This window comes from Eschrichtius robustus, chromosome 4 (assembly GCF_028021215.1).
Source record: "Eschrichtius robustus isolate mEscRob2 chromosome 4, mEscRob2.pri, whole genome shotgun sequence".
NCBI lineage: Eukaryota > Metazoa > Chordata > Mammalia > Artiodactyla > Eschrichtiidae > Eschrichtius > Eschrichtius robustus.
In genome coordinates, this window is record NC_090827.1 from 151,384,084 (window position 1) to 151,409,107 (window position 25,024).

The window sequence follows — 25,024 nt, forward strand, 5'->3', positions numbered from 1 at the left end:
TTTTTTAGATCTGACACCAAAAGCAAAAGCAACAAAAGCAAAAATAAACAAGTGGGACTACTTCAAACTAAAGAACTTCTGTACAGTAAAGGAACCATTAAGAAAATGAAAAGACAACCTACCAAATGGGAGAAAATATTTGCAGATTATGTGATAAGGGGTTAATATTCAAAATATATAAAGAACTCATACAACTTTATAGTAAACAAACAATTCAATTTTTAAAATTCACAGAGGATCTGAAAAGACATTTTTCCAAAGAAGACATACAGATGGCCAACAGACACATGAAAAGATGCTCAACATCACTAATCATTAGGGAAATGCAAATCAAAACCACAATGAGATATCACCTCACACCTGCTATGATGGCTATTATCACAAAGACAAGAAATAACAAATGTTGGTGAGGATGTGGAGAAAAGGGAACACTCATACATCTTTTAGTGGGAATGTAGATTGATGCAGCCACTATGGAAAACAGTATGGAGGTTCCTCAAAAAAAATTTTTTTTAAGATTTAATTTTATTTACTTTTGGCTGCGTTGGGTCTTCATTGCTGCACGCAGGCTTTCTCTAGTTGCAGCGAGCGGGGGCTACTCTGCCACGGTGCACGGGCTTCTCATTGCAGTGGCTTGTCTTGTTGCGGAGCACAGGCTCTAGGCAGGCAGGCTCAGTAGTTGTGGCGCACGGGATTAGTTGCTCCGCTGCATGTGAGATCTTCCCGGACCAGGGATTGAACCCGTGTCCCCTGCATTGGCAGGCGGATTCTTATCCACTGTGCCACCAGGGAAGTCACCCTCAAAAAATTAAAAATAGAACTACCATATGATCAAGCAACTCCACTGGGTATTTATCCAAAGAAAAATTTAAAATTAATTTGAAAAGATATCTACACCCCCATGTTCGTTGCAGCATTATTTACGATAGTCAAGACAAGGAAACATCATAAAGGTCCATCGATGGATGAATGGATAAAGGAAATGTGGCATATATATACAAATAATATTATTCAGTTATAAAAAGAATGAAATCTTGCCATTTATGACACATGGATGGACCTTGAGGGCATTATGCTAAGTGAAACAGATTGGACAGAAAAGGATAAATACCATATGATCTCACTTATATGTGGAATCTTAAAAAACAAAACAAGAAAAACAAAAACAAAACAAAACAAAAAAACAAACTCATGCATATAGAGAACAGATTGGTGGTTGCCTGAGGCGATGAGTGGGAGGTGGGCGAAATGAGAGAAGGGTCAAAATGTACAAATTTCTAGTTATAAAGTGAGTAAGCCATGGGGATGTCATGTACAGCATGGTGACTATAGTTAATACTGTATTGCATGTTTGAAAGTTGCTAAGAGAGTGGATCTTGAAAGTTCTCATCACAGGAAAAAATGTCTGCAACTGTGTGTGGTGATGGATATTAAATGGACTTTTTGTGGTGATCATTTTGCAGTATATACAAATATTGAATATGTTGTATACCTGAAACTAATTGTTATGTCAATGACACCAAAATTTTTAAAAGGAGGGGAAGGGGAGCCAGGATCACCAAGGGGGGCAGATAGCATGCTGCGTTGGGGAAACTGCAGGGAGCTCGGGTTGGCTGGAGCTGGCATGTCTGTGGGGCAGTGGTGAGAGATGGAGTTGGCAGTGGTGATCAAGATCAAATCGTAGGGGCACGAACTCTACCTCTGGGATAGTGGAAAACCACTGAGATATTTGAAGCCAAGGGGTGAAAAGGTTGGTTTAGTGTCTTTGCAAGCTTACCCTAGTGGCAACCCTGTTCCCAGCCTGGGTGACTCTGCTCTGAGGGGTGCTCTTTGGTTCCCCCTCCCAGTCAGAGTGACAGCACCCTGTTATCGTCCTGCATGGGCACAGTTTGTAGTGATGCTACTTCTCTCTCTCTTTGTTCTCGCTAAACTGCAGTGTAAGCCCCTCAGGGCAGGACCCATGTCTGTCCTGTTTTATTTATTCCTTGCCTCTCCCCACTAGGATGGAAGCTCCGTGGGAGCAGGAACTCTGCCTGCCGTGTCCACCACTTGTTTTCCCAGCTCCTAGCAGAATATCTGGAATAAACTAGGAGCCCGATAAACAGTAGTTAACAGAGGGAATGATAAGAGTTGCTTCACTCGTGGTTGGGAGAGTGTTGTTAGAACCCATGTAAGATGTGACCAGGACACGGGCAGCGGAAAAGAGGCAGGGAATGTGGAAGGGAAGACGTCCAGGAGGTAAAGCAGGTCTGGGCTATGCGGGGAGGGGGCCGGGGGGAGGGTGCAGGGAGTGGACAAGAGCATCTAGAGCATCTAGAGACACATCTGTTGGACTTGGGAAACCAGCTGGAATGGAGACACCATCTGTTAGCTGGTTCATTTATTCACTCATTCACTCATTCACTCATCTTGGGGGGCAGGTGGCCCATGACTGTGTAGATACATAACACATTTACATTGTGATGAGTGCCAAGGAGAAAACAAACAGGGAAATGGGAATAGAGAGGGATGGGGGTGGGGGTGCTGCTTTGGCTTAGATGTTCCAGGAAGGCTTCACTGAGTAGGTGACATTTGAGCTGTGGCTTCAAAGCTGAGAAGGAGCTGGGCCTGCTAAGGTCTGGAAGAAAGACCATCTAGTCAAAGGCTCCAAGTCAGGATCAGTTCCGGAGGATACGGCACCCTGTGAGACGCTGAAAGGCGTTCTGTGAAAAGGGTTCCATAGCCGACTAAATCTGAGGTATACTAGCCAAGCTCTTTTCAGGGCTTTACTTCACAGCGTAGTTGAACGATTACCTGGTAGGGAATTTGCACATCTTGAGTTGCAGCCCCAACTCTGCCTCTTGCTGGCCTGAATCCACCTTTTGCTGCTGCAAAGCTCACCTGTCTCTGTCCACGCCAGCAGCGTCCACGCTGCGACTGACATCAACCCTCCCTCCTCTGGCACTGTTGCATGGACTTCAGTTTGCTGTTTCATCAGTTAATGTTCTCCCCAGATGGTAACCTTTCTCATGACACCACCCCTCTCACTTTGTCTCTGTCATTGCACACAGAAAAATACTTTCTGTGATCACTTTCCACCCCTTAAGTGAAGGCTGTGCTCAGAAACTTGATTTCAAAGAGTACAGCATAGAAAGGGGGAAATAGAAAAGTAACTTTTCAGTGGAGAACTTAGCAAACACCACCTGAGATCAAGGTCGACATCAGCAGTGATAGGTCATGTCGACAGCAGGTGCCGTTGACGTGATGGGGCACTTTACCTCTGGGGTCTTCCTCCCCAAACCCGTAACCCCAGTCTAACCATGAGAAACAACAAGCAAATCCCAACTGAGGGATATTCTGCCTGACCAGTGCTCCTCAAAACAAGGTCATAAAAAAATCTGGGAAACTGCCACAGCCAAGAGGAGCCTAAGGAAACATGATGACTGAATGTGATGTGGTGTCTTGGATGGGGTCTTGGAGCAGAAAAAGGACATTAAGTGAAAACTGGTGAAATCCAAATAAAGTATAGAATTTAGTTAATAATAGTGTACTGATGTTGGTTTCTTAGTTGTGTGAAAGATACTCTAGAAACGTAAGATGCTAGCAATATGGGAAATTGGGTGAGGGGCATATGGGGACTCCCTATACTATCTTCCTAACTTTTCTGTAAAACTGTTCTAAGATAAAAAGTTTATTTTAATTAAAAAAAAACATTTAACTTAATAGAAGATTCCATAGACGTTTTTGGTCCTCTCCATCAAAATATTCTGGTTCCATTTTTATCAGCTGATTTATTTAATTTTAATAACTGTTCATCTCTAGACATATTTGGAACACTTCATAAAAGCAATTCTGATTGAAAGTAATTTATTTTTTCTTATTTGGTGATTGTTTGTTCCTCTAGTCTCCAATTAGTGTGCATAACATTTTTATCTGGCTTGTTTAAGGTTGGCTTACGGGAACTACTGTTCCTCTTCTTTCCCTGCAGCTTGACAGTGAAAGACAGTGTTCGGGAGTTCCTTGGTAGCCTAGTGGTTAGGATTCTGGGTTTTCAGTGCTGTGGTTCAGGTTCAGTCCCTGGTTGGGGAACTGAGATCCCACAAGCTGCACACCGTGGCCAAAAAAACACAAAAAAACCAAAACCATATACAGAAAGAAAGAAAGAAAGAGAGCGAGCGAGAGAAAGAAAGAAAGGGAGAGAGGAAAGGAAGGAAGGAAGGAAGGGTTCATGGTTGAGGTTCTCTGCTGTAGTCAGATGCCAAAGCGCTCATTCATGCCTCGGCAAGTCACCATGAGCAGAATGGCCACTGTGGGATAATAGAAAAGAAGATGCCATTTGAGATTAGTGGGAGTGCCTGGGAATTGGGCTAATGTCTATCAGCAACGGTGGAGAAAAAAAAGAGCTAAAACATTCAAGTGCCTTCTTAGGATGCATTCTTCCATATGGTCGAAGGATAAAATATACATTTTAATGTTCCTTAAAATGTTCAAATTGGGACTTCCCTGGTGGTCCAGTGGTTAAGAATCTGCCTTCCAATGCAGGTGACGCAGGTTCCATCCCTTGTCGGGGAACTGAGATCCCACATGCCGTGGGGCAACTAAGCCCACGCGCCACAACTCCTGAGCCAGCACACTCTGGATCCTGTGCACCGCAACTAGAGAAAAGCCCGTGTGCTGCAATGAAACGACCCCACAGGACTTCCCTGGTGGCGCAGTGGTTAAGAATCCGCCTGCCGATGCAGGGGACACGGGTTCGAGCCCTGGTCCAGGAAGATCCCACGTGCCGCGGAGCAACTAAGTCCATGCACCACAACTACTGAGCCTGCGGGCCCTCATGCCACAACTACTGAGCCCACACACTGCAACTACTGAAGCCCATGTGCCTAGAGCCTGTGCTCCGCAACGAGAAGCTACCGCAATGAGAAGCCCATGCGCCACAGCGAAGAGTAGACCCTGCTCACTGCAACTAGAGAAAGCCTGTGCCCAGCAACAAAGACCCAACGCAGCCAAAAAAAAAAAAAAAAAAAAGGCCCCACATGCTGCAACGAAAGATCCTGCGTGCCGCAATTAAGACCCGACACAGCCAAATAAATATTTTTTTTAAATGTTCAAATTGTAGAACATATTTAACAAAGTGTGCTATATAGGTTAGATATTTAGTGAAGTTTCTGTTATTTTATTATTTGTTATATTGTGAAACATAAAAAGTGGCATTTAATTATTAAAAAGCTTCCTTCATATTCTTCTGAAGATAATCAATTTAAACTTCGCATTTCTGCTTTCTCAGGACAAATAAGAAACTTATTTATCCCTCTTTCCATTGGTAAAGGAACTTTCATTAAAACTGATGTTTTATGTGCTGTGGGAGGGAAATGATTTCAGGAATCATGCCAGACGACCCTGACACCATGCTGTGCTTACCAAGAGCTTCTAGCTGGGCACGTTAGTTACAGTCTGGTCTGATCCTGATTTGACATGCTGTTGGATAGAGAACACATTCTGTTTTATACAGCTATAGACGCTGACGTTACTCAAAGTGAGTAAATTTTATAGATGTTCTTTTATTAGTTTGAGAAAAGTCCCTTCTTTTCCTAGTTGAGTTGTTTTAATATGAATGGGTGTTGGATTTTGTCGAATGCTTTTAATATCCTGTTGTGGTGATGATGTGCTTTTTGTCCTTTATTCTACTAATCTGGTGTATTGTATTAATTATTTTTGGATTTTAAACCAACCTTGTATTTCTGAGATAAATGCCACTTGGTCATGGTGCATAACCCTTTTTACATGTTGCTAGATTCAGTTTGCTAATATTTATTGAGGATGTTCTATTTGGTGTCTGGCTTTAGCATCAGGATAACACCTCATAGAATGAGGTGGCAATCTCCTCACTCTGCCATTCTGGAAGTACCTTTCATTGCTGAATTTTTTGAGAGTTCTTTATATGTTTTGAATCTAACATGATTTGCAAAAAAAAGTTTGATGGAGTCCAGTGTTTCACTGTTTTCTTTTATGGACCATGCTGATGGTGTGTATCTAGCAACTCTTTATCTAACCCAAGATTACAAAGATTTTCTCTTAAGTTTCCTTCTAAAAGCTTTAGAGTTTTACATTTTACATTTATGATCCATAAATTATAGAATCAGCTTCTTGGTAGCTATGAAGAATCCTGCTAGTATTTTGATTGGGACTGTATTAAATTTATAGAACAATTTGGGAGTCATTGGCATATTAAGGTTGAATATTCTAACCCATGAACATGGTATATCTTTCCATTTATTTAGGGCTTTTAAAATTTCTTTCATCAGGATTCTGTAGTTTTCAACATACAGATTTATACCTAAATATTATAAATGACATTGTTCATTTAATTTCAATGTCCAATTACTCATTGGTACTATGTGGACATAGAATCGATTTTTGTATATCGACTTTATGTTGATACTTTGGTCAACTCATTTATTAGTTCTGGAAAGCTTTTTTGTAGTTTCCATGGGTTCTTCCATATATGAAATCACATCTTTAGTGAATAAGGGTCATTCTACTTCTTCCTTTGTACTGTATGCTTTTCATTATTTTGTCCTTCCTTATTGTGCTGGCTAGGACCTCCTATATTATGTTGAATAGAAGTGTTCAGGGTGGACATCCTTGCCTGCTCCTGATTTTGAGGAGAATACACTGAGTTTTCCACCATCAGGATGATGTTAGCTTTAGGTTTTGTCACAGGCTCTGCTTATGATGTTAAAGGAGTCCCTTCTGTTCCCAGTGTGCTGAGAGTAGTTTTTGTCATGAATGGATATTTAACTTTGTCAGGTGCTTTTTCTGCATCTATTAAGATGATCATGTGACTTTTCTTCTCTAATCTACTAATATGCTGAATGACATTGATAGATTTTCAAATGTTGAACCAGCCAAGGCTGGGGTTTGGGGGATTAACCCCACTTCGTCATGACGGATTGTCCTATTGTTGGATTTGATTTGCTAATATTCTGTTTAGGATCTTTGGTGTGTATATTCATACGGGATATGGGTCTGTAGTTTTCTTTTCTTGAAATGTCATGTCTGGTTTTGTTATTAGGATATTATTGACCTCATAAAATGAGTTAGGAAGTATTTCATCCTCTTTTTTTTTCTGGTAGGGATCGTGTAGAACTGGTACAATCAGCAAGCACTAAGACCAAGGCTGGTGCCAAGTGCCAAGAGCAATAGCCTTGGTTAGAGTGGAGAGACCCAAATACTCATCTTAAAATACCTTTTTAAAGGAAAGTACAGTGTACAGATTTCACAGAAATCTACATTAGCATATTATGTAGGAATTTTAAAGGTAACTAAGTTCATAATTCAGGCTGCTGATGAAAGAATTACTGTATATAATTATGATAAGGGTCACACAGGCTAAAGTCAAAAAGAATTGTTCTCATATTTGCTGATAATACCTAGTGATATACCCACCAAAATTATGTTTCAGTATTAGTTGTATTAAGTATGAATACACTTATGCATAGTACATTGGCATTAGTTATTTTGTTAATGTTTAATAAAATGTGACACATTTTAAATACCATTAAATAGTACAGATTAATTTAAGAGAAGATATTTCAACTAAAGCAATTTCCTTCTTATTATTCACAGAATATCCAAGGCATCTCCAAGCACCCAATTCAAATAACTAAACCTCAAAATTTTCAAGGTAACACATTTCTTTCTACTTTGCAGAAGTCTTGGGTAACATTTTCTAAAAACCTAGAGATGTTGTAATTGTTTTTCTGTGTAACTAACTGCTTTTCTTTCCTGAAGTTCTCCTCTGTATTTGCATGACCAGGATTTAAATATACATTGAAAAATAAAACACAGCTAAAATGATATGGTACCTCCCCTTTAGCACTTTATAAGTTAAAATAGATGATAATTATACAAGGGAAGTAGCTCCCCTCCTACTATCTCTCCCCCACCAACTTCCCAACAAAGAAAAAACAAACAGACATACAATAGAACTGGCTTTTATTAAAGTCTGAAAATTACTGGAAATGTTTATGAAAGCATAGTAACACTCTTCTTTCTCTTAAGCTATTCCACTGTAATGCTGATGGTTACATTTCTAAAAAAGAAAAAGGTCAAATCTGAGCGAAGTAGGGCTCTGTGGCCCATTCCCAGTAAACTCCTGCCCCCTTTGCTTTGGGAACTGCTACTTCCGGAAGGTCAGGGCCAAACAATGAAGTGCGATGAGCAGTCCTTTTTAAAGTACACATAATCGTGCGTGAACACAACTCATGGGAGGTGAGCAGCAACTTCGCCTCCTCCAGCCCTGTAAAATACACTCAGTGGGGAAATCTTAGACTCTGTGCTTCCGCAAAGGAGATCTTCTCAGCGGTGAGGCCAGAGGGTCTCTAGGTGGCTCTTACTGCAATGTTTGACCTTTTCTTCATTAAGAATTCTACACAGAACAGGAGATTTTAACAGCAGAAAATCTAGTTTACTTTCAGTAGTCCTATGATGTTTTAAAATTACATTTCAAATATTAAGAAAAATCAGAAATCTAGACTCTTCTGACTTTAGAATGATGTTAAAATAACTTTGTATGAGGAATAGCTATGAATCAGCTCACGACCAAATTCACCAAGTGCTCTTGAAATAATGATTCAGGTAAAGACGAACTCCTTACCATCTCCCCGAGGACCGTGTTTGTTTCATCCGAAGGCCACACCTTCCTAGCAGCAGGTATGTGCGGGCCATGGTAGAGACACCGTGTCATTGGATCCCACGTTATGCGTTTCATACAGTTCAAATATTTAGAAATGGAATAATCCAAAGGTGCTTACAGAACTCATTCTTTAAAATAAGTCCTGGCAAGTATTTATATGAAGCAAAGATTTCTTATGCACAGTAAGTGAGAGCAGCTCTGCTTCCTGGGTCCCTTCACTTTACCACGACTAGATCCCAAATTCCTCTGCCTGGTGCCGCTCAGTCTGCCCCCTTTCTCCTCTCTGTCCCCATCACCCGTGGCGCTCTGCCTTGCTCTCTTGCTGCAGTCCTGCTGGTCCCTCTGCTGTCCCCCAACAACCAGCCAGCTCCACCTCGGGCCCTGCATGGAACCCCCTCCCCAGATGTGGTCCTGCTCCCTCCTCCACCTCATACCTCTGCTGGAAGGTCACTTCCTTGATGACACTTTACAGCAGCTCCCTACACACACTGACTCCGGAAGCTCCTTCTCTTGATCGATCTTTTCCATTTCATTTCTCACCTTCTAACACGCTGAATAATTCAGATTGCCTCCCTCCCCTCAAGTATAAGTTCTACGCAGGAAGGGATTGTTGCCTGTTTTGTTCACTAGCATATCCCAAGCACACAGCCTGGCGCACAGCAGGCCTTTTAAAATTCTGATGTTCCAATGAACTGATGAATGAATACAGCCCACCCTGGAGGCATGGCCAGTCTCACAGGAGAGGTCTCGGGACTTTTAGACCCAGGGATGGCCAATAGACCCGAGGGCTAAGGACCCTGGCATATGAGAGGTGGGCACGTTGACCTTGATTCCTCAGTGGGGAGGGAAGATTGAGGGTCCCCTGGGGGTGGGTAGCAACAATGAGGGACATTGTTCCTAGATTCTGAATTAATGCAGAGCTCTATCTAACAGACTTTTCACAGATTGAATTGCGCATTCTTGCACACTTATCTGGGGATCCAGAACTTTTGAAGTTATTCCAGGAATCTGAAAGAGATGATGTATTTTCCACCCTGACTTCACAGTGGTAAGATATATGAGCTCATAATAGTATCAGATCTGCAGGAATGCTGACACGATTTTAAAAGCCTGAAGTTGTTCCAAACCTATTTTCATAAGAAAGAAATTATACTTTTCTCTAGTAGTTAATCTCTTTGAAAAGAAGAGTAGGTAACGAGGATGCCAAGAGTTTCCTAATTATGAAAGAAATGGTAATTCTTCACCACTAGAAAGGAAGTCCATCGCGAAAGAATATAATAGAAATATCGAAAAATCAAAAGTGAAAGTCACGCACGCCCTCCAGATGAGTGTCACTCAGAGATGACAAAGCCCAGTGCCTGAAGGCAACCTGAGGTGGCAATCCTATCTTCAGCCCCACTGAAGCCCTGATTTGCTGTTTGGGTACAAAACAAGTCTACACTTAATGCTATTCCTTCTCACTGCCGGCTCATCCTTGCTTTTTTGAATAAACTTTCATTTTGCCTACTTAGGCTTTTCTTCTTTCGGTTTGAAGCCTGGAACTCCTCCCATCTAAGGCCATGAATGCCTTCCTTCAGGGTGCAGTTGGTCCCGAGGTCCAAAGCCAGCAAGAGCAGGCTCAGACCCTGCCTGCCCCCTCCCTGCCCACCCCCCAGCTCAGCAGCTCTCAGCTCAGGTTGACGCAGTGCCGCCAGGTCCTGGTGCTTTCGCCCCGCCTGCGGCTCCCAGGGGAAGGCCCTTCTCCTTGGTGCACACCGTTTATTCTTCTTAAAACTGAGATATAATTCACAGACCATAAAATTCAGCCTTTCAAAGTGTACAATTCAGTGGGTTTTAGTACATTCACAAGGTTTTGCAACCATCATCACTGTCTAATTCCAGAACATTTCCATTACCCTAAAGAGAAATCCCACACCCAGTAGCTATCATTCCCCAGCTTTCCCTCCCCCACGGAAACCACTAATCTATTTTGTCTCTATACATTTATCTATTCTGGACATTTCACATTAATGGAATCATACAGCATATGGCCTTTTGTGACCATCTTCTTTCACTGAACATAATGTTTTCAAGGTTCATCCATGCTGTAGCATGTATCAATACTTCATTCCTTTTCATGGCCAAATAATATTCCATTATATGGAATAATGTATTCTGTATGTTTCAGTATAAACAAAAAAATAATATTCCATTTATTTATCCATTCATCAGTTAATGGATATTTGGGTTGTTTCCACCTTTTGGCTGTTATGAATAGTACCGCTGTAAACATTCATGTACAAGTCTTTGTGTGGAAATATGGTTTCATTTCTCTTGGGTTGATACCTAGGAGAAGAATTTCTGGGTCATATGGTAATTCTATGTTTAACTTTTTTAAATTGTGGTAAAATAACATAACATAAAATTTACCATCTTAACCATTTTAAAATGTACAATTCATGTCACAATAGTGGCAACTATATTTAATTTTTTGAGGAATTGCCGAAACAGTTTCCAAAATAACTACACCATTTTACATCCCACAAGCAGTGTATGGGTTTCCAATTTCTCCACTTTCTTGCCAATACTTTTTATCCTCTGTCTTTTTGATTCTAGCCATCCCAGTGGGTGTGAAGTGGTAGCTTTGTTGTTTGATTTGCACTTCCCTGATGACTGCCAATGTTGAGCATCTTTTCTTTTTCTCTATCTTTGTCTCTTTCCCTCCTCTACACCTTTACACACGTGCACCTGGGTGTTTTGCTCACCCCAGCTTTCTCTGCGTACTTCCTCCCAGAAGATGGTCTCTCTTCTGTTTCAGTTGCTGTCCAGTTAAGATATAAGATAACATAGAATTTTTAAGGCATGTGATAGATTTAATAATACCCCTGCCCTCTCTCCCGAGGTGTGGAAAGTCTTAGAAGATTGTTTCTACCTAGGCAGGAAGAGTATTTTGCTTATTTGTTTCACATTTGAGCTTTGTTGCCATCTTAGTGCTTTGGTGGAAGGGTGCTATGGATATTCTCCTTGACAGTGTGAAAGAATCTATCTATGATTCAAGGTGAGTGCTTGTGCGTAGATCACTAAGCGTGTTTTTTGTTCAATGGGCCCAAAGCTACTCTGGCTGCTGCTGACCAAGTGTTACAGAAAAATATTTTTGTCAAAGTATCAGGCAAAGGATGCAACTAAAGCAGGGCCAAGAGGGAAGTGTACAGCACTGATGCTTACATCAGAAATGAGGAAAGATCTCAGATAAATCATCAAACTTTCTGTCTCAAGAAACCTGAAAAAGATGATTAAGAAGGAAGAAGGAAGGAAATAGTAAAGATAAGAGCAGAAACCTATGAAATTGAAAAGAGAAAGCAATAGCAAAAATCAATGAAACAAAAGTTGATTCTTCAAAAAAATCAATAAAATTAATAAACTCTAGCAAGACTGAAAAAAATAAAAATAGAGAAGACACAAAGCACCAATATCAAGAATAGAACAGAGGATATTAGTACAGATTCTGCAGACATCAAAAGGATAATAAGGGAACACTATGAACAACTTTATGCTCAAAAATTCAACAATTTAGAAGAAATGGATCAATTTCTTGAAAACCACAAACTATCAAAACCCAACTATGATGAAATACATAACCTGAATAGTCCTATAAACGTTAAAGAAATTGAATTTTTAGTTTAAAATCTCCTGAGAAGGAAATCTGCAGGGCCAGATGCCTTCCATGGAGTATTTTACCAAACATTTAAAGAATTAACACCAGTTGTATACAACCTCTTCCAGAAAATAGAAGAGGAAGGAACACTTCCCAATCATACTGTGAAGCCAGTATTACCCTGATACCAAAACCAGACAAAGACTAAAAACAAAATAAAACAAAACACAATCCCATGCAGACCAATATCACTCCCAAATTTAGATGTAAAAACCCTCAGCAAAATATTAGCAAACCAAATCCAACAGCATCTTAAAATGTTATACACCATGTCCAAGTAGGATTTATTCCAGGTACGCAAGGCTGGTTTAACACTCAAAAATCAGTGTAGTCCACCATGTGGTCAAGCTAAAGAATAAAAATAATATGATTTTATCAATTGACCTAGACAAAGCATTTGACAAAATCCAACACCCATTCATGATAAAAATTCTCAGGAATTTAGAAATAAAGGGGAGCAACCCCAACTTGATAAAGAACATCTACAAAAAACCTACAGCTAACAGCATATTTAATGGTAAAAGGCTAAATGCTTTCCCCCTAAGATCAGTAACAACTTATTAATATTGAATATTGAAGTTCTGGCCACTAAATAAGGCAAGGAAAAGAAATAAATGGTATATAAATTGGAAAGGAAGAAATAAAACTGTTTCTATTTATAGATGATATGATTGTCTATATAGAAAGTCTCAAAGTATGTATAAGAAAAAAACATTTTTTAACTCCTAGAACTAATAAGTGAGTTTAGCAAGGTTGCAAGGCACAGTATCAATACACAAAAGCAAATTGCATTTCTATAAACTAACAACAAACATGCAGAAATCGAAATAAAAAATGCAATACCATTTACATTCACTCCAAAGATAATGGAATACTTAAGCATTCAGTTAACAAAATATGTACAGGATCTGTGTGTCTAAAACTACAAAATGCTGATGAAAGAAATCAAAGAAGATCTGATAAATGGAGTGACATACTGTGTTCGTGGAATGGAAGACACAACATAGTAAATATGTCACTTCTCCCTAAATTGATCCATAAGTTTAATGCAGTCCCTATTAAAACCCAAGCAAGTTTTGTAGACATAGACAAGCTCATTCTAAAATTTAAATGAAAAGGCACAGGCACTAGAATACCTAAAACAGTCTTGACAAAGAAGAAAGTGGGAGGAATCACACCTGATATTAAGACTTAGTACACAGTACCTGGGGACTTCCCTGGCGGTGCAGTGGTTAAGACTTCGCCTTCCAATGCAAGGGGTGCAGGTTCGATCCCTGGTTGGGGAGCTAAGATCTTACATGCCTCGGGGCCAAAAATCCAAAACATAAAACAGAAGCAATATTGCAACAAATTCAATAAAGATTTTAAAAATGGTCCACATCAAGAAAATCTTTAGAAAAAATACAGAGTAATCAAGAGACTATGGTGTTGGCAGAGGAATAGACACATAGACCAATGGAACAGAAAAGAGAACCAGAAATAGATCCACACAAACACGCACAACTGATTGTCGGGAAGGGTATAAAGTCCCAGGCAGAAAATAATTCTCTTCAGATTCATGTTAAGCTGATCACTCACAAAGCCAGCTTGGGAAGTTCATTTCTGCACTGGATATTGTATATGTCTTTCCTGCATTTTTTTATCTTGTGCCGGTTTTGGGGAGAACTTCAAAAAGAAGAAGTTTTTAGTATTTGCATGGTGGTTGCTTCTAATTTCCTACCAGCCGTAGTAATCCAACACTTGTGACTTATACTATAATTAGTTGCTTTGGAAATGATTTTTATGTTCCAAACAGAGGACTGGAATAGCACATGGTGAAACAGCAGCAAATGCACTCTTAAAAATGTTTGTTTCATGTAAATGCCTTATTGTTTGAAACACAAGAAGCAAAAAGGCAATTCTATGTACTCTGAAATATTTAGTAACATTTTCAAAGAATAACAATTTTCTTAAAAAAACCTTTGAGCATATGTAGATCATGTATAAAAATGGAGACTTGGAAGAAGTCTTGGAGATCATCTGTAAAGCTATGATGTGACTGATGAAAGTCTGACCCAGAGAGTTGGACCCTGCCCACGGGTGCACGTCTGAGCTGGGTCAGAGCCGCCTCCTCCAGCTCCAGTGTTTTCACCTGAGCTCGGAAGACACAACCATTCTGCTCAGAGGCGGCTTCCTGCACAGTAATCACCACACATGTGCCTGATTAGGTGGTTTCCTAAAAGTTTTACAAGGCAAATAAAAAAGCATTTCTTATCGGTTGTACGTTCAACTCAACATTTTCAGACTGAAACTTAAAAACTAATTTTTCACTGCAGAATATATTAGTCTTTCTTCTGCTTAAGACTTTTCTTGAGTGCTTTTCTGAGTTATTCCCTTGTAAGGCAGGTGTGGTAGATAGTGTTGTGGGCCTCTCTCCTTCTCTGGGGGAAGATGGTGCTTCCGTACCTGTTAGATGTCACACTTGGGCGTGTGACTTGTTCTGGCTAATAAAACGTAAGCAAAAGTGACAAGGGTCATGCCTAAGCTGGGGCTTTAAGCAACTGCACACAGTTCCTCTTGATCTCTTTTGTCTCTATTTTGGCAAAATTGACAGAGGCTGCTCCGCCATCCTGCATTATAAATGGTGGACCAGACTGATGGAAAGGTGGTGAAGAAGAAAAATAAAGTATTCTTGCTGTAGGCAGTAAGGTTTCAGAGTGATTTATTATGGCAGCATAACTTGACCTGTCATGGCATCTACAGGACTGGGTGCCAGGACTAAGAGGCTGCTGTCATGGATCCTAAAACGTGTGGCACTGGCTTTGGGGCCAGGTGGCAGGCAGTGAGATGTTTGTTGGAGGCTGGAGGATGGCACTTGGTAAATGGTATAACATTTGGCAAAACTGTCACCTGTGGTAACTTGTGAAGCAAATAATACCCTAATGAGCTGAGGTTTGGGGCAGAGTGGGCCAGCAGAATGCTAGAACATGCTTTGGTTGCTGTTGTCTGCATGTGACAAGGTACCATAAGAAACAAACTCAGAAAAGAACTGGCCAGTGTACAAGTAGGAATGAAAAGAAATAAGAAGATTCCAGAAAATTGGAGTTTTACATATTTGAATATAGAAATGATTCTCATCTCCAACCAGTAAAAGATGAATCTGAAAAGGGCTTTGAACAACAAAGGCCAGTTAAAACACTGCCTTTAACGAACGAAAGGTACGGCTTTGATGTCTACTGTTAACATCTCTGAAAGAAGGTGGCATCCATAAATCCTTACAGTTAGACAACACAGCGCTGAAAAAAGAGACTAATCGTAGCTTTCCCCCAAATTCCTGATAAGCTGCAGGCACCTGCGGTGAAGTCTGGAGAGAGGATGCATCTCTAAGCGAATTGTGGGAATGTCTGTCAGCACATGGAGCTGACTGAAGTAAAATAGGACTTACTGTGTTTCTGAGCACTGTACTTCCCAAAGAACCTCCAGTCTGGGCTAAAGGAGACTGTGATTGCAAACCTGGGGCCCCACGTATTCTACAGCCAAGAAGCAGTCCGGGAAATATGCTCATTCCCCCAAGGAAAGAAAATCCTTCAGTACCCTTTTACATGTAGCCAAGAAAGATAATGGAAAAAGAAGCCCCAGGAGTGGAGCAAATGGCCATGGTGAGCAAGGGGCTGAGAAGGGCCCCTTCAGCGCCTACCCAGCGAGAATTCAGAGTCGCCGTGGACCAGTGACGCCCATGTGTCTCCCACTCTTCCCCTTTCCACATGGGAGTGCTTGTTGTGGGCGTCCTGTCCCTGCCCCACCGTTGCATAGCACATGTGTGGAGTGAAGGGTAGACTTGACTTTTTAGTTCCTTGGCCTCCAGATCAAGAGAGCCCCATCAAGACCTGATATAAAGATGATCACAAAATCCTGATGCCCTATCAGATGGGACTTGGAATTGTCACTCTTGTCAAGGGGGAGGAAAGCCAATATGTGTGGTCAGAAGGGTGGAGTGTGGTGGAATGTATTATTATTCAAGCATATTTGCTATCCCTCCCTAGAGGAAGAGTGTACTTCCTTGCCCATTGACTCAGGCTTGGCCATGTGAGTTGCTACCAATGACACGTGAACAGAAATGACATTTGTCACCAATGGGTAGAAATTTTAAGAGCCAACACATGGTTATCCATATTTTCTTCTTCCTCTGCCATGACAAGCATCATTGTTCCAGATGTAGGCTAGACTCTGCTCCTGAATCACAGAATGCAGATGACATGGAGCAGAGCCTCAGCTGACCTGTGTTGGACATGTTGCATGAACAAGAAATAAGCCCTTGTTTTTTGTAAGCCTCTGAGCATAGCCTAGCCTGTCCTTACTGTACAGCAAAGGTGCAACCATTTGTGTTGTCAGTATTTGGGTATGTCTCTCTTAAAAATGAGCTTAAATACCACGTCCTATCTGCTTCATCACTGAGTTGTACAAGGCTTCAGTAATCTCTGGGTAAGCAGGTTAGTGTTGCAGAGAATTATGTGAGTGCTCTGGGTACTCTAGGCTGACTTTTGGTGACCACCTGAGAGGGTCTCTGCCTGGAAGGCCAAGAACAGCTTTGGAGGGGAGCTCTTTGGGGTTGCCACTAACAGTGATGAAAAATCTCCTTGGGACCTTGTGGTTTAGAGTCCTGGGTCACACTGCCACATGATAATGAAACCAAGTTCATAGGCCACATGCCCTTGAAAGTTAGCACGACCTCCCCTACACCTACCTCCTGATGCACTGTACTGGATTATATGTCCTGAAACATAGCTATTTTAGTTTTTTTCATTTGTAATTTATGAGAAAATTAAAGGATGAATTTCTAGTTAAGATATAAAAAATCATAAGAGACTCTTGCTCTAACCCTAACAATCAAACCAAGATAAATAAACTACAAAATTAGTTTTTCTAAACTTACCAGAAATCTGAGGATACAGCTAAGTTACAGAGCTCCAGAAAGTGATGAACCCTTCACAGAAAAGAAGAAAACCCTGGCTTCTCTCATCCCTGGTGCAGTGGAGGAGGAGGAGGAATCTGCCATAGAGGGGATAAGAAGAGACCATCTAAACCCTACTTGCACATGGGCTAGTGTGACAGAATTCTAAAGAGAACCTTGAAAGCCGCCCGAGGGAAGAAGACATTATATACAAAGAACAACACAAAATACAGCTGACTTTTTACAGAAACGGCAGAGACCAGAAGACGATGGAACAAACATCCTTACCGTGCTGAAAGAAACATTCAATCTAGATTTCTAGATCCAGAAAATTATCTCTCAAAAATTAAGGCAAAATAAAGACAATTTAAGATTTACAAAATCTGAAAGAATGTGTCTTAGTAGACCTGCTCTACTAGAAATGCTAATAGAAGTTCTTCAGGCTCAAGAGAAATGATACCTCATGAAACTCTGGATCTTCAGGAAGGAATAAAGAGCACCAGAACGGGTCAATACCAGGATAAATATAAAAAACATTTAAATCTTTATTTTACATAGTTTATTTTATATATATTTTATATAGTTCTATGTATAGTTTATATATAGTTTGAATTCTTGAAAAGACTAAGATTTTTAAAGAGTTTGTAACATAGATCTAAAATATAAGGCATTAAAAAGTACAAAGGGTAAGAAAGGGAGTAAATGGAATTATACTCTTTTCAGGTTCTTACACTGTGAAGTATTACAATATTATTTGAAGGTAGACTATGATGACTTAAAGATGCATACTGTAATTTCTAAGGCAGCCTCTAAAACAATACCAAAAGAAGTATAGCTTAAAAAAATCAGTGGAGGTAGGGACTTCTCTGGTGGCACAGTGGACTCCATGCTCCCAATGCATCCCTGCTCAGGGAACTAGATCCCACATGCATGCCGCAACTAAGAGTTCACATGCCACAACTAAGGAGCACACATGCTGCAACTAAGGCCCTGCCTCTCGCAACTAAGACCTGGTGCAACCAAATAAATAAAATAAATTAAAAAATAAAGTAAATTTTAAAAAAAATCAATGGAGGCAATAAAATGGGATATTAAAAAATATGCGATTCACCCAAAAGAATTCAATGAAAGAGAGACAGAACAAAATGCAAATGGGGTAAATGAAAATCAAATACCAAGATGGGATGCTAACACTGCAAAACAAAGAGTGTGCCCAGAAATAAAGAAAAACGTTTCATAATGATGAAAGACTGATTCATCAAGAAGACACAACAGTCCTAAATTTGAATGTATCTAATAAGAGAACTTCACAATACTTGAAGCAAAAATTGACAGAACTACAGAGAGAAATAGAATTTACATTTCATTCATTCATCCACTGAAAAAGTCTTACTGCATTTCCCAGAAGGGAAATTTATTTTCAAATGAGGTTTATTTTATTTTTTTATAAATTTATTTATTTTATTTATTTATTTTTGTCTGCATTGGGTCTTCACTGCTGCATGCAGGCTTTCTCTGGTTGCTGTGAGCGGGGGTTACTCCGCTGTGGTGCATGGGCTTCTCATTGCAGTGGCTTCTCTTGTTGCAGAGCACGGGCTCTAGGCTCGCGGGCTTCAGTAGTTGTGCCGTGCAGGCTTAGTTGCTCCACAGCATGTGGGATCTTCCCACACCAGGGATCAAACCCATGTCCCCTGCATTGGCAGGCGGATTCTTTTTTTTTTTTTTTTAAATTTATTTGTTTATTTATTTATTTTTGGCTGTGTTGGGTCTTCGTTTCTGTGCGAGGGCTTTCTCTAGTTGTGGCAAGCAGGGGCCACTCTTTATCGCGGTGCGCGGGCCTCTCACTATCGCGGCCTCTCTTGTTGCGGAGCACAGGCTTCAGACGCGCAGGCTCAGTAGTTGTGGCTCACGGGCCTAGTTGCTCTGCGGCATGTGGGATCTTCCCAGACCAGGGCTCGAACCCGTGTCCCCTGCATTAGCAGGCAGATTCTCAACCACTGCGCCAGCATACATAATTAGGATGTCATGTTGTATCATTTGGATTATTGCTCTTTTAGGATACAATTTATAGCACTGATTTCAAGATACAAGCATTGTTAAACATTTGATGACCACAGATTATTATTTTTTTCCTAGATCCTGTGCAGCGCTTCCATAAGAAAGTTCTGCCATAATGATTAATTATAACAAAGGACTCTTCTCATGATTAGCTCTGCTTCAGAGGTTTTGTTTTGTTTTGTTTTTTCTTATCCAGTCACTTTCTCCTTAGTGGTATTGCTTAATCTTTCAGATTCTTCTATTGAAAAGTTGATCAGGGACTTCCCTGGTGGTGCAGTGGTTAAGAATCCGCCTGCCAATGCAGGGGACATGGGTTCCATCCCTGGTCCAGGAAGAACCCACATGCCTCAGAGCAACTAAGCCCACACACCACAACTACTGAAGCCCGTGTGCCTAGAGCCTGTGCTCTGCAACAAGAGAAGCCACCGCAGTGAGAAGCCTGTGCACCGCAACGATGAGTAGCCCCCGCTTGATGCAACTAGAGAAAGCCCGCGCACAACAACGAAGACCTAACGCAACCAAAAATAAATAAATTAATTTTAAAATACTATTAAAAAAAACTATATAAAAAAAAAGTTGATCAGATCTCTGGCACATTTAATTCCTACCAATATTCCTACAAGCGCTGGCAATTTTAAAACAATTTAGTGTTTTATCACCTCTCAGAGCTTCCTAAGGTTACATATTCTCCCAAACAGGATAGTAGCGACATGCACAGGTTAATAGACAAAGCAAAATCGCCAGCGCCTGTTGACGAAGAGCCACCACTTTCAGTGGGACGGAGTTATTACTATTCTTCTTATCAAAGAGGAGAGAGTCCTGGCCTGCCCGGTTACCACAGCCATGTGGCTGATTCCCCGCCGAGGTGCCGAGAGCTGTGTGGCTCGGAGGGGGCCGCCCCCAGCCTCTGTCCCCAGGGCAGCTCTGATCAGCACAGCCGAGTCTCAGCGTTTGGGCGACAGAGTCTCACTGCACCCCTCAGGGTGGAAAAACTGGGACAAAATCACCTGGAGAGTTTTCTCAAATTGTAAAGGACTTCAGTACGTGTAATGCAACGAGTACCTTACTTTGGAGCTGTAACAGAGATTTAGAAGAAAGAGCAGCAGAATCTGCACTTTGTTCTGACTGCCTGTGCCCAGGAGGTTTCTCTCCCTCTTTCTTCTCTGCTTTCTATCCCTTTCACGGTAAAAAAAAAATGAATCCTTGCTGATTCTTACTATATGCCTTGTGTTGTTTCAGGCACATGTCATTTAATGCCTGTGACACTGTTATTCCCCGTGTTTTGGATAAGCTGACACAGAGGTTGTTAAACTTGCCGGAGGTCACACGGTCGCCGCCTTAGCAGCACGATCCACTTGCAGCAGGATGGGTTCTAGGGCCGTGGCTCTTAACCCTTCGGGTTTCAGGGAGTCCGTGCCCCGCGCCTCTTTCTCAGCCTCCTACGTCTAGAGCTGTGATAGTCAGAGCCTCCACCAGGATTTCAATTTCAAGAGGGGCCATTTGCAGAGGTGTGGCTGGGCGAGCAGCTAGGAGTGCTTGGAGAAAGGCAGTCCTGGAGCCTGGTGAGCGCCGGAAGGGCCCGGGCAGCTGGTGATGGAGCCTGGAGGTCACATGAGGTCACAGATGCTGTTAGGGCAGCAGCAGCCAGGTGAGGGGCAGGAACACTCGGCGCCGCCTTCTCACCGTCCCATCTGCCGGTGCCCCTGTTGGCCTAACCCGTGATGCCGGAGGGCACCAGAGCCATCTGCGGAGTCTGGTCCCTCAGGACACAGGACAGTGCAGGGATTTAGGGAGAAACCCCACTGGGAAGGATGTCCAGGGAATGAAATCCAAACACGGCCAGCTTTGTTCTGATGAAGCCGATTGGAAAGCACGGCTTGCACCATGGTCAGATGGACGGCTCCCACCTGGCCCTGAACTGGACCCAAGTCCACACTGCAGACGTTGCCCTGCAAGGGCGGGGCTCACCACACGGGAGGGCAGACAGAACGCGTCCGAGCTGGAGCCACCTGGCCAACTTGCAGGTCAGCCAGGCCGCCCTCCCACAGGGGTAAGAGAGGAGGCATGGGGGGTGGGGGGCCTGCACCTGCTCCCAGTGAAGGGATTCCCCAGGCTTTATCCAGGGCCCTTTTCCCTCCCCTGGTTCCACCTGGGCTCCAAGTCCACCTGTGCCATTGGCTACTGGGACTAAGGACGCCCAGCTCCCAAGATGATCATCCAGTCGCCCACTCAGCAAGTAACTGAATGTCAATCACGTGTTGATACAGCCGCGAGAAGACGGCGGCCATGCCCACAGAGCCTGCAGAGGACGTTACACAATGCAGCCGAAAATTTCGTTGCGATGGTCTAGAGGCCATACGGGCGAAGTCCAGGGTGCTGCACAGTCAGGAAGCCTTCCTTGAGGAGGTGAGGTGGCACTGGGCTCTCGGGAGCGAGGAGAAGGCGGGGAAGGAAGGTGGCTGACGGCACAGGGAGCGTGGAGACCTTGGGAAACGGTGGTGCGTCCTCACAGCGCCTCTGTCCTGAGCTCCAGGCCAGCGACTCTGGGTCTCAGCGGCGGTTTCCCTGGCTGTCCCAGGACACTTCAGACATGTCTGGAGAGAGCTCGGCACCGGGGCCCAGTCCCCGCGGAGGCCGTCCTGACTCTCCCCTTCCTCCCTCCCAACCCCCTGTTCCAGCCAGGCCCGTGGTCCGCTTTCTGGGCCTCTTCCGTCTGCGACCTCAGCTCAGGCCTCGTTACTGCCCACACAGCTTCCTGACGGCCCTGCTCCACATCCACCTCCAGCTGCCTCCACCTTATCGCTCCGAGATGCAGTCAGACCATGTGGCTCCTCTAGGCCTCCCCGGCTGATGACTCTCACCCACCCCAAGCCAACAAAGCACAGCAAGCCAGGCACGAGCCCCAGAGCAGCCCTGTGAGACCCAGGACCCAGATGAGCCGCTGTCACCACCACTCTCCACGGTCGCTCTGGTTGGTGTAACAGAGGAGAAGCGTAACAGCTGGAAAGGAAGAGGCAAAAGGATCATTTTGAGGCAATGGTGGGATGGCCTGCCTGGGAAACCAAGAGAACAAACTGAAAGAAAAGGTTGGTCCTAGGATCCGGAAGAAGACCAGGTACAAGTGGACCTACAGAAATTGCTTCCCAAATATAAACAACAGCCAGTTAGAAAATGTAATGGTAAAAAGCATGCAAAGAGAAAGACATAATACCTATGATAAACTTAAGCAAAAGTGTGCAAAACCTAGATGAAAAAAAGTTAAAGATAGAGAAACACAGAAAAGAAGATAGGGAATCTCATTTTTATAAAGATATTATTTACACTAATGTACAGATATAGAAATGTCCTAATAAATGTGCCAAAAATACCAGTAGGATTTTTTAGTAACTAGACAAATTAATCTGTAGTTTATGATGCAAGAATAATCCATAATAATCATGAAAAAAATTTTTAAGAGGAACAATAAGAAAGACCAAGTCCTACGAGATATTAAGATTTATTATAAAGCCACAGTTACTAAAACATTGTTATAGGATACAAAATGGGATAGATCAATTTAAAAACAAAGTCCCAGAATAATCATATATATATATGTATATATATATATATATACATATATATATATACATACACACACACATATATAAATTAATACTTGATAAAGGAGATGTTAAAGTGAAAAATGGGCTCTCAAATGATTTGTTAAATAATCATCTGACGGCTGTGGGTTTTTATTTAACCAATATTGTGTGTATTGGGAGAAGAGACTGCCAGTAACGCTTTTCTTATTTAACAGCCAAGTCTTATAAGTATTTATACGAATTAGGAACACAGACATGCCAACTTTAGCATTATTCCCAGGGCAAAAAAATGATCAAGCAACAACCTATCGAAATGACAGGAATCTTTTGAGATGATTCTCACAGGACACAACAGCAGATTGTGAAGTCTGGGGGCCTTTCGAGACTTCCAAGGGGAAATTTATGAGAGAAAAGGGAAGTTTGCTGCTGTTGAGGGATTCATGCCAGATTTCATACCTCTTGGGAAACCAGGAAGGACATTCATGTGAAATTCCCCATTTAGCGTCTTTCAAGTAGGATCTGTGAATGCTGTTTCTTCCTCCACAGCTGCACAGAGGGAACATCTCCTTCATTTCTTTCTTAGATGCTTTTTTTTTTCAATTGTAGAAACTTGCACTTTTATGGCCAGACTCGAATTTCTTTAATTAGCACTGTGAGCACAAAGTAGGCCCGTAGGGATGACCTTGGTGAGAAGAAATGAGGAGGAACCTGAGGAGGGGTTTACGCACCTAAGTGTCTTCTTCAAGGTCGTCCACATGCACCCAGACTAAGGGGCTGCCCCGTTCGGTCACACGAGGGTCGTGGGAGCGCGTGTGTATCCAGCTTCAGAGGAGTGGCAGGCGGACCTCGGTGACGCACTCATCCGTTCGTAGTTCAGAGTGACATGAAAGGGTTGGTCAGAGCTCTCAGTTCAAGAGCGGAGTGTTGGCCTGTGGGCCTCACTTCAGAATGACCAGGCTCTTGGGCACAACACACGGGGGACCCCCCAAGCACCCAAATACGGAGGTCACTTTTCTAGGGCCTTCAGTTTCTGTAGAGAGTTCTCTGGTTCGTTTTATTCATCATTATCATCTCTCTGGGGGAGCAGATGCCCAGCTAGACTCATGTTGGCCGTGTGGGGCTGGGGGCGATGGGTGGTGAGTCAGAGAGAGGGCGCCTGACCATTCTGTCCCCCTCCTGCCTTCAGTCCTTTGTCTCTCTCCTGCCTGGGGCTGTACCTGACGGTCCCAGTTGCAGAGCCTTCCTGGGCTCCACTGGGCCCAAAGCTCCCCCTGGGCTCTCACCCCTTGTGCACGTGCTCAGATGCAGCTGTGCCTGCTGATAGCCCCTCTCCCATTCTCTTCTTTCTTGTAGATTTATACCTTTTAACTCCTTTGCCCTATATTAGTGGAATCTCAGGAGGGAGCAGGTAGACATGTCTGACTAGTGTGCCATCTTTAACTAGGACCCTATCGATTGGTTTTCAGCAAGGAAGCGTTTACATTTCACTGTGGCTCTTGTTGGGGGGAGAAAGGCAGAGGGGCTGTTTCGTCTTCTGGGCTCGTGTCAGGGAGAAGTCGGTAGGGGTGGCAGAGCCAGCAGGTGTGGAACTGACGACACCTGGGATGTGTGGAGGGGGAAGGTGAGTCCAGGGTGAGCAGCTTGGTGGGTGAAGGGCAGGTGAGAAGCCGGTGTAGCTGGTGGAAGCAAGAGTCCAGTCTTGAACGTGTGGAACTTGAGCTGTCTCTGCAGCATCCACGTGGAAATACCAAGAGGGCAGTTACAGGACCGAAGCCCAGAGGGAGGCCTGGGGGCTTGGTGGACGCTCAGCAAATGGTCACTGTGGGACCACGTGTGCCCTGCTTGTGCACATATCTGACGGGGGCCAGTCTGATTCACTGTCGCCCTAGCAGCCCCTGAATGGCCCTCACCTCACCTAAACGGGGGTGAGCAGGCGGAGGGGTGCAGGCCGCATGGGGGAGGGTGGGAGGGGTGGCAGGGACGCCTCACCTCTGGCCAGAGCTTGGAGTCAGGCTGGAAGCTGACGAGTGGATGGCCCTGACCCATGACCCGAGGCCATAACCTGCCGTCAGGGCTCGCTTCTT

The 25,024-nt window shown here is 42.9% G+C and overlaps 1 protein-coding gene across 1 annotated transcript in view; it reads left to right on the forward strand.

Annotated features, from left to right (window-relative positions):
* POLN (DNA polymerase nu) overlaps positions 1-25,024 on the forward strand; it is a 173,439-nt gene that overhangs the window by 100,489 nt on the left and 47,926 nt on the right. Inside the window, exons 17-19 of the mRNA XM_068543567.1 lie at positions 7,609-7,666; positions 8,620-8,694; positions 9,611-9,725. Coding sequence (XP_068399668.1) covers positions 7,609-7,666; positions 8,620-8,694; positions 9,611-9,725 — 248 coding nt within the window. The remainder of the gene's footprint in view (positions 1-7,608; positions 7,667-8,619; positions 8,695-9,610; positions 9,726-25,024) is intronic.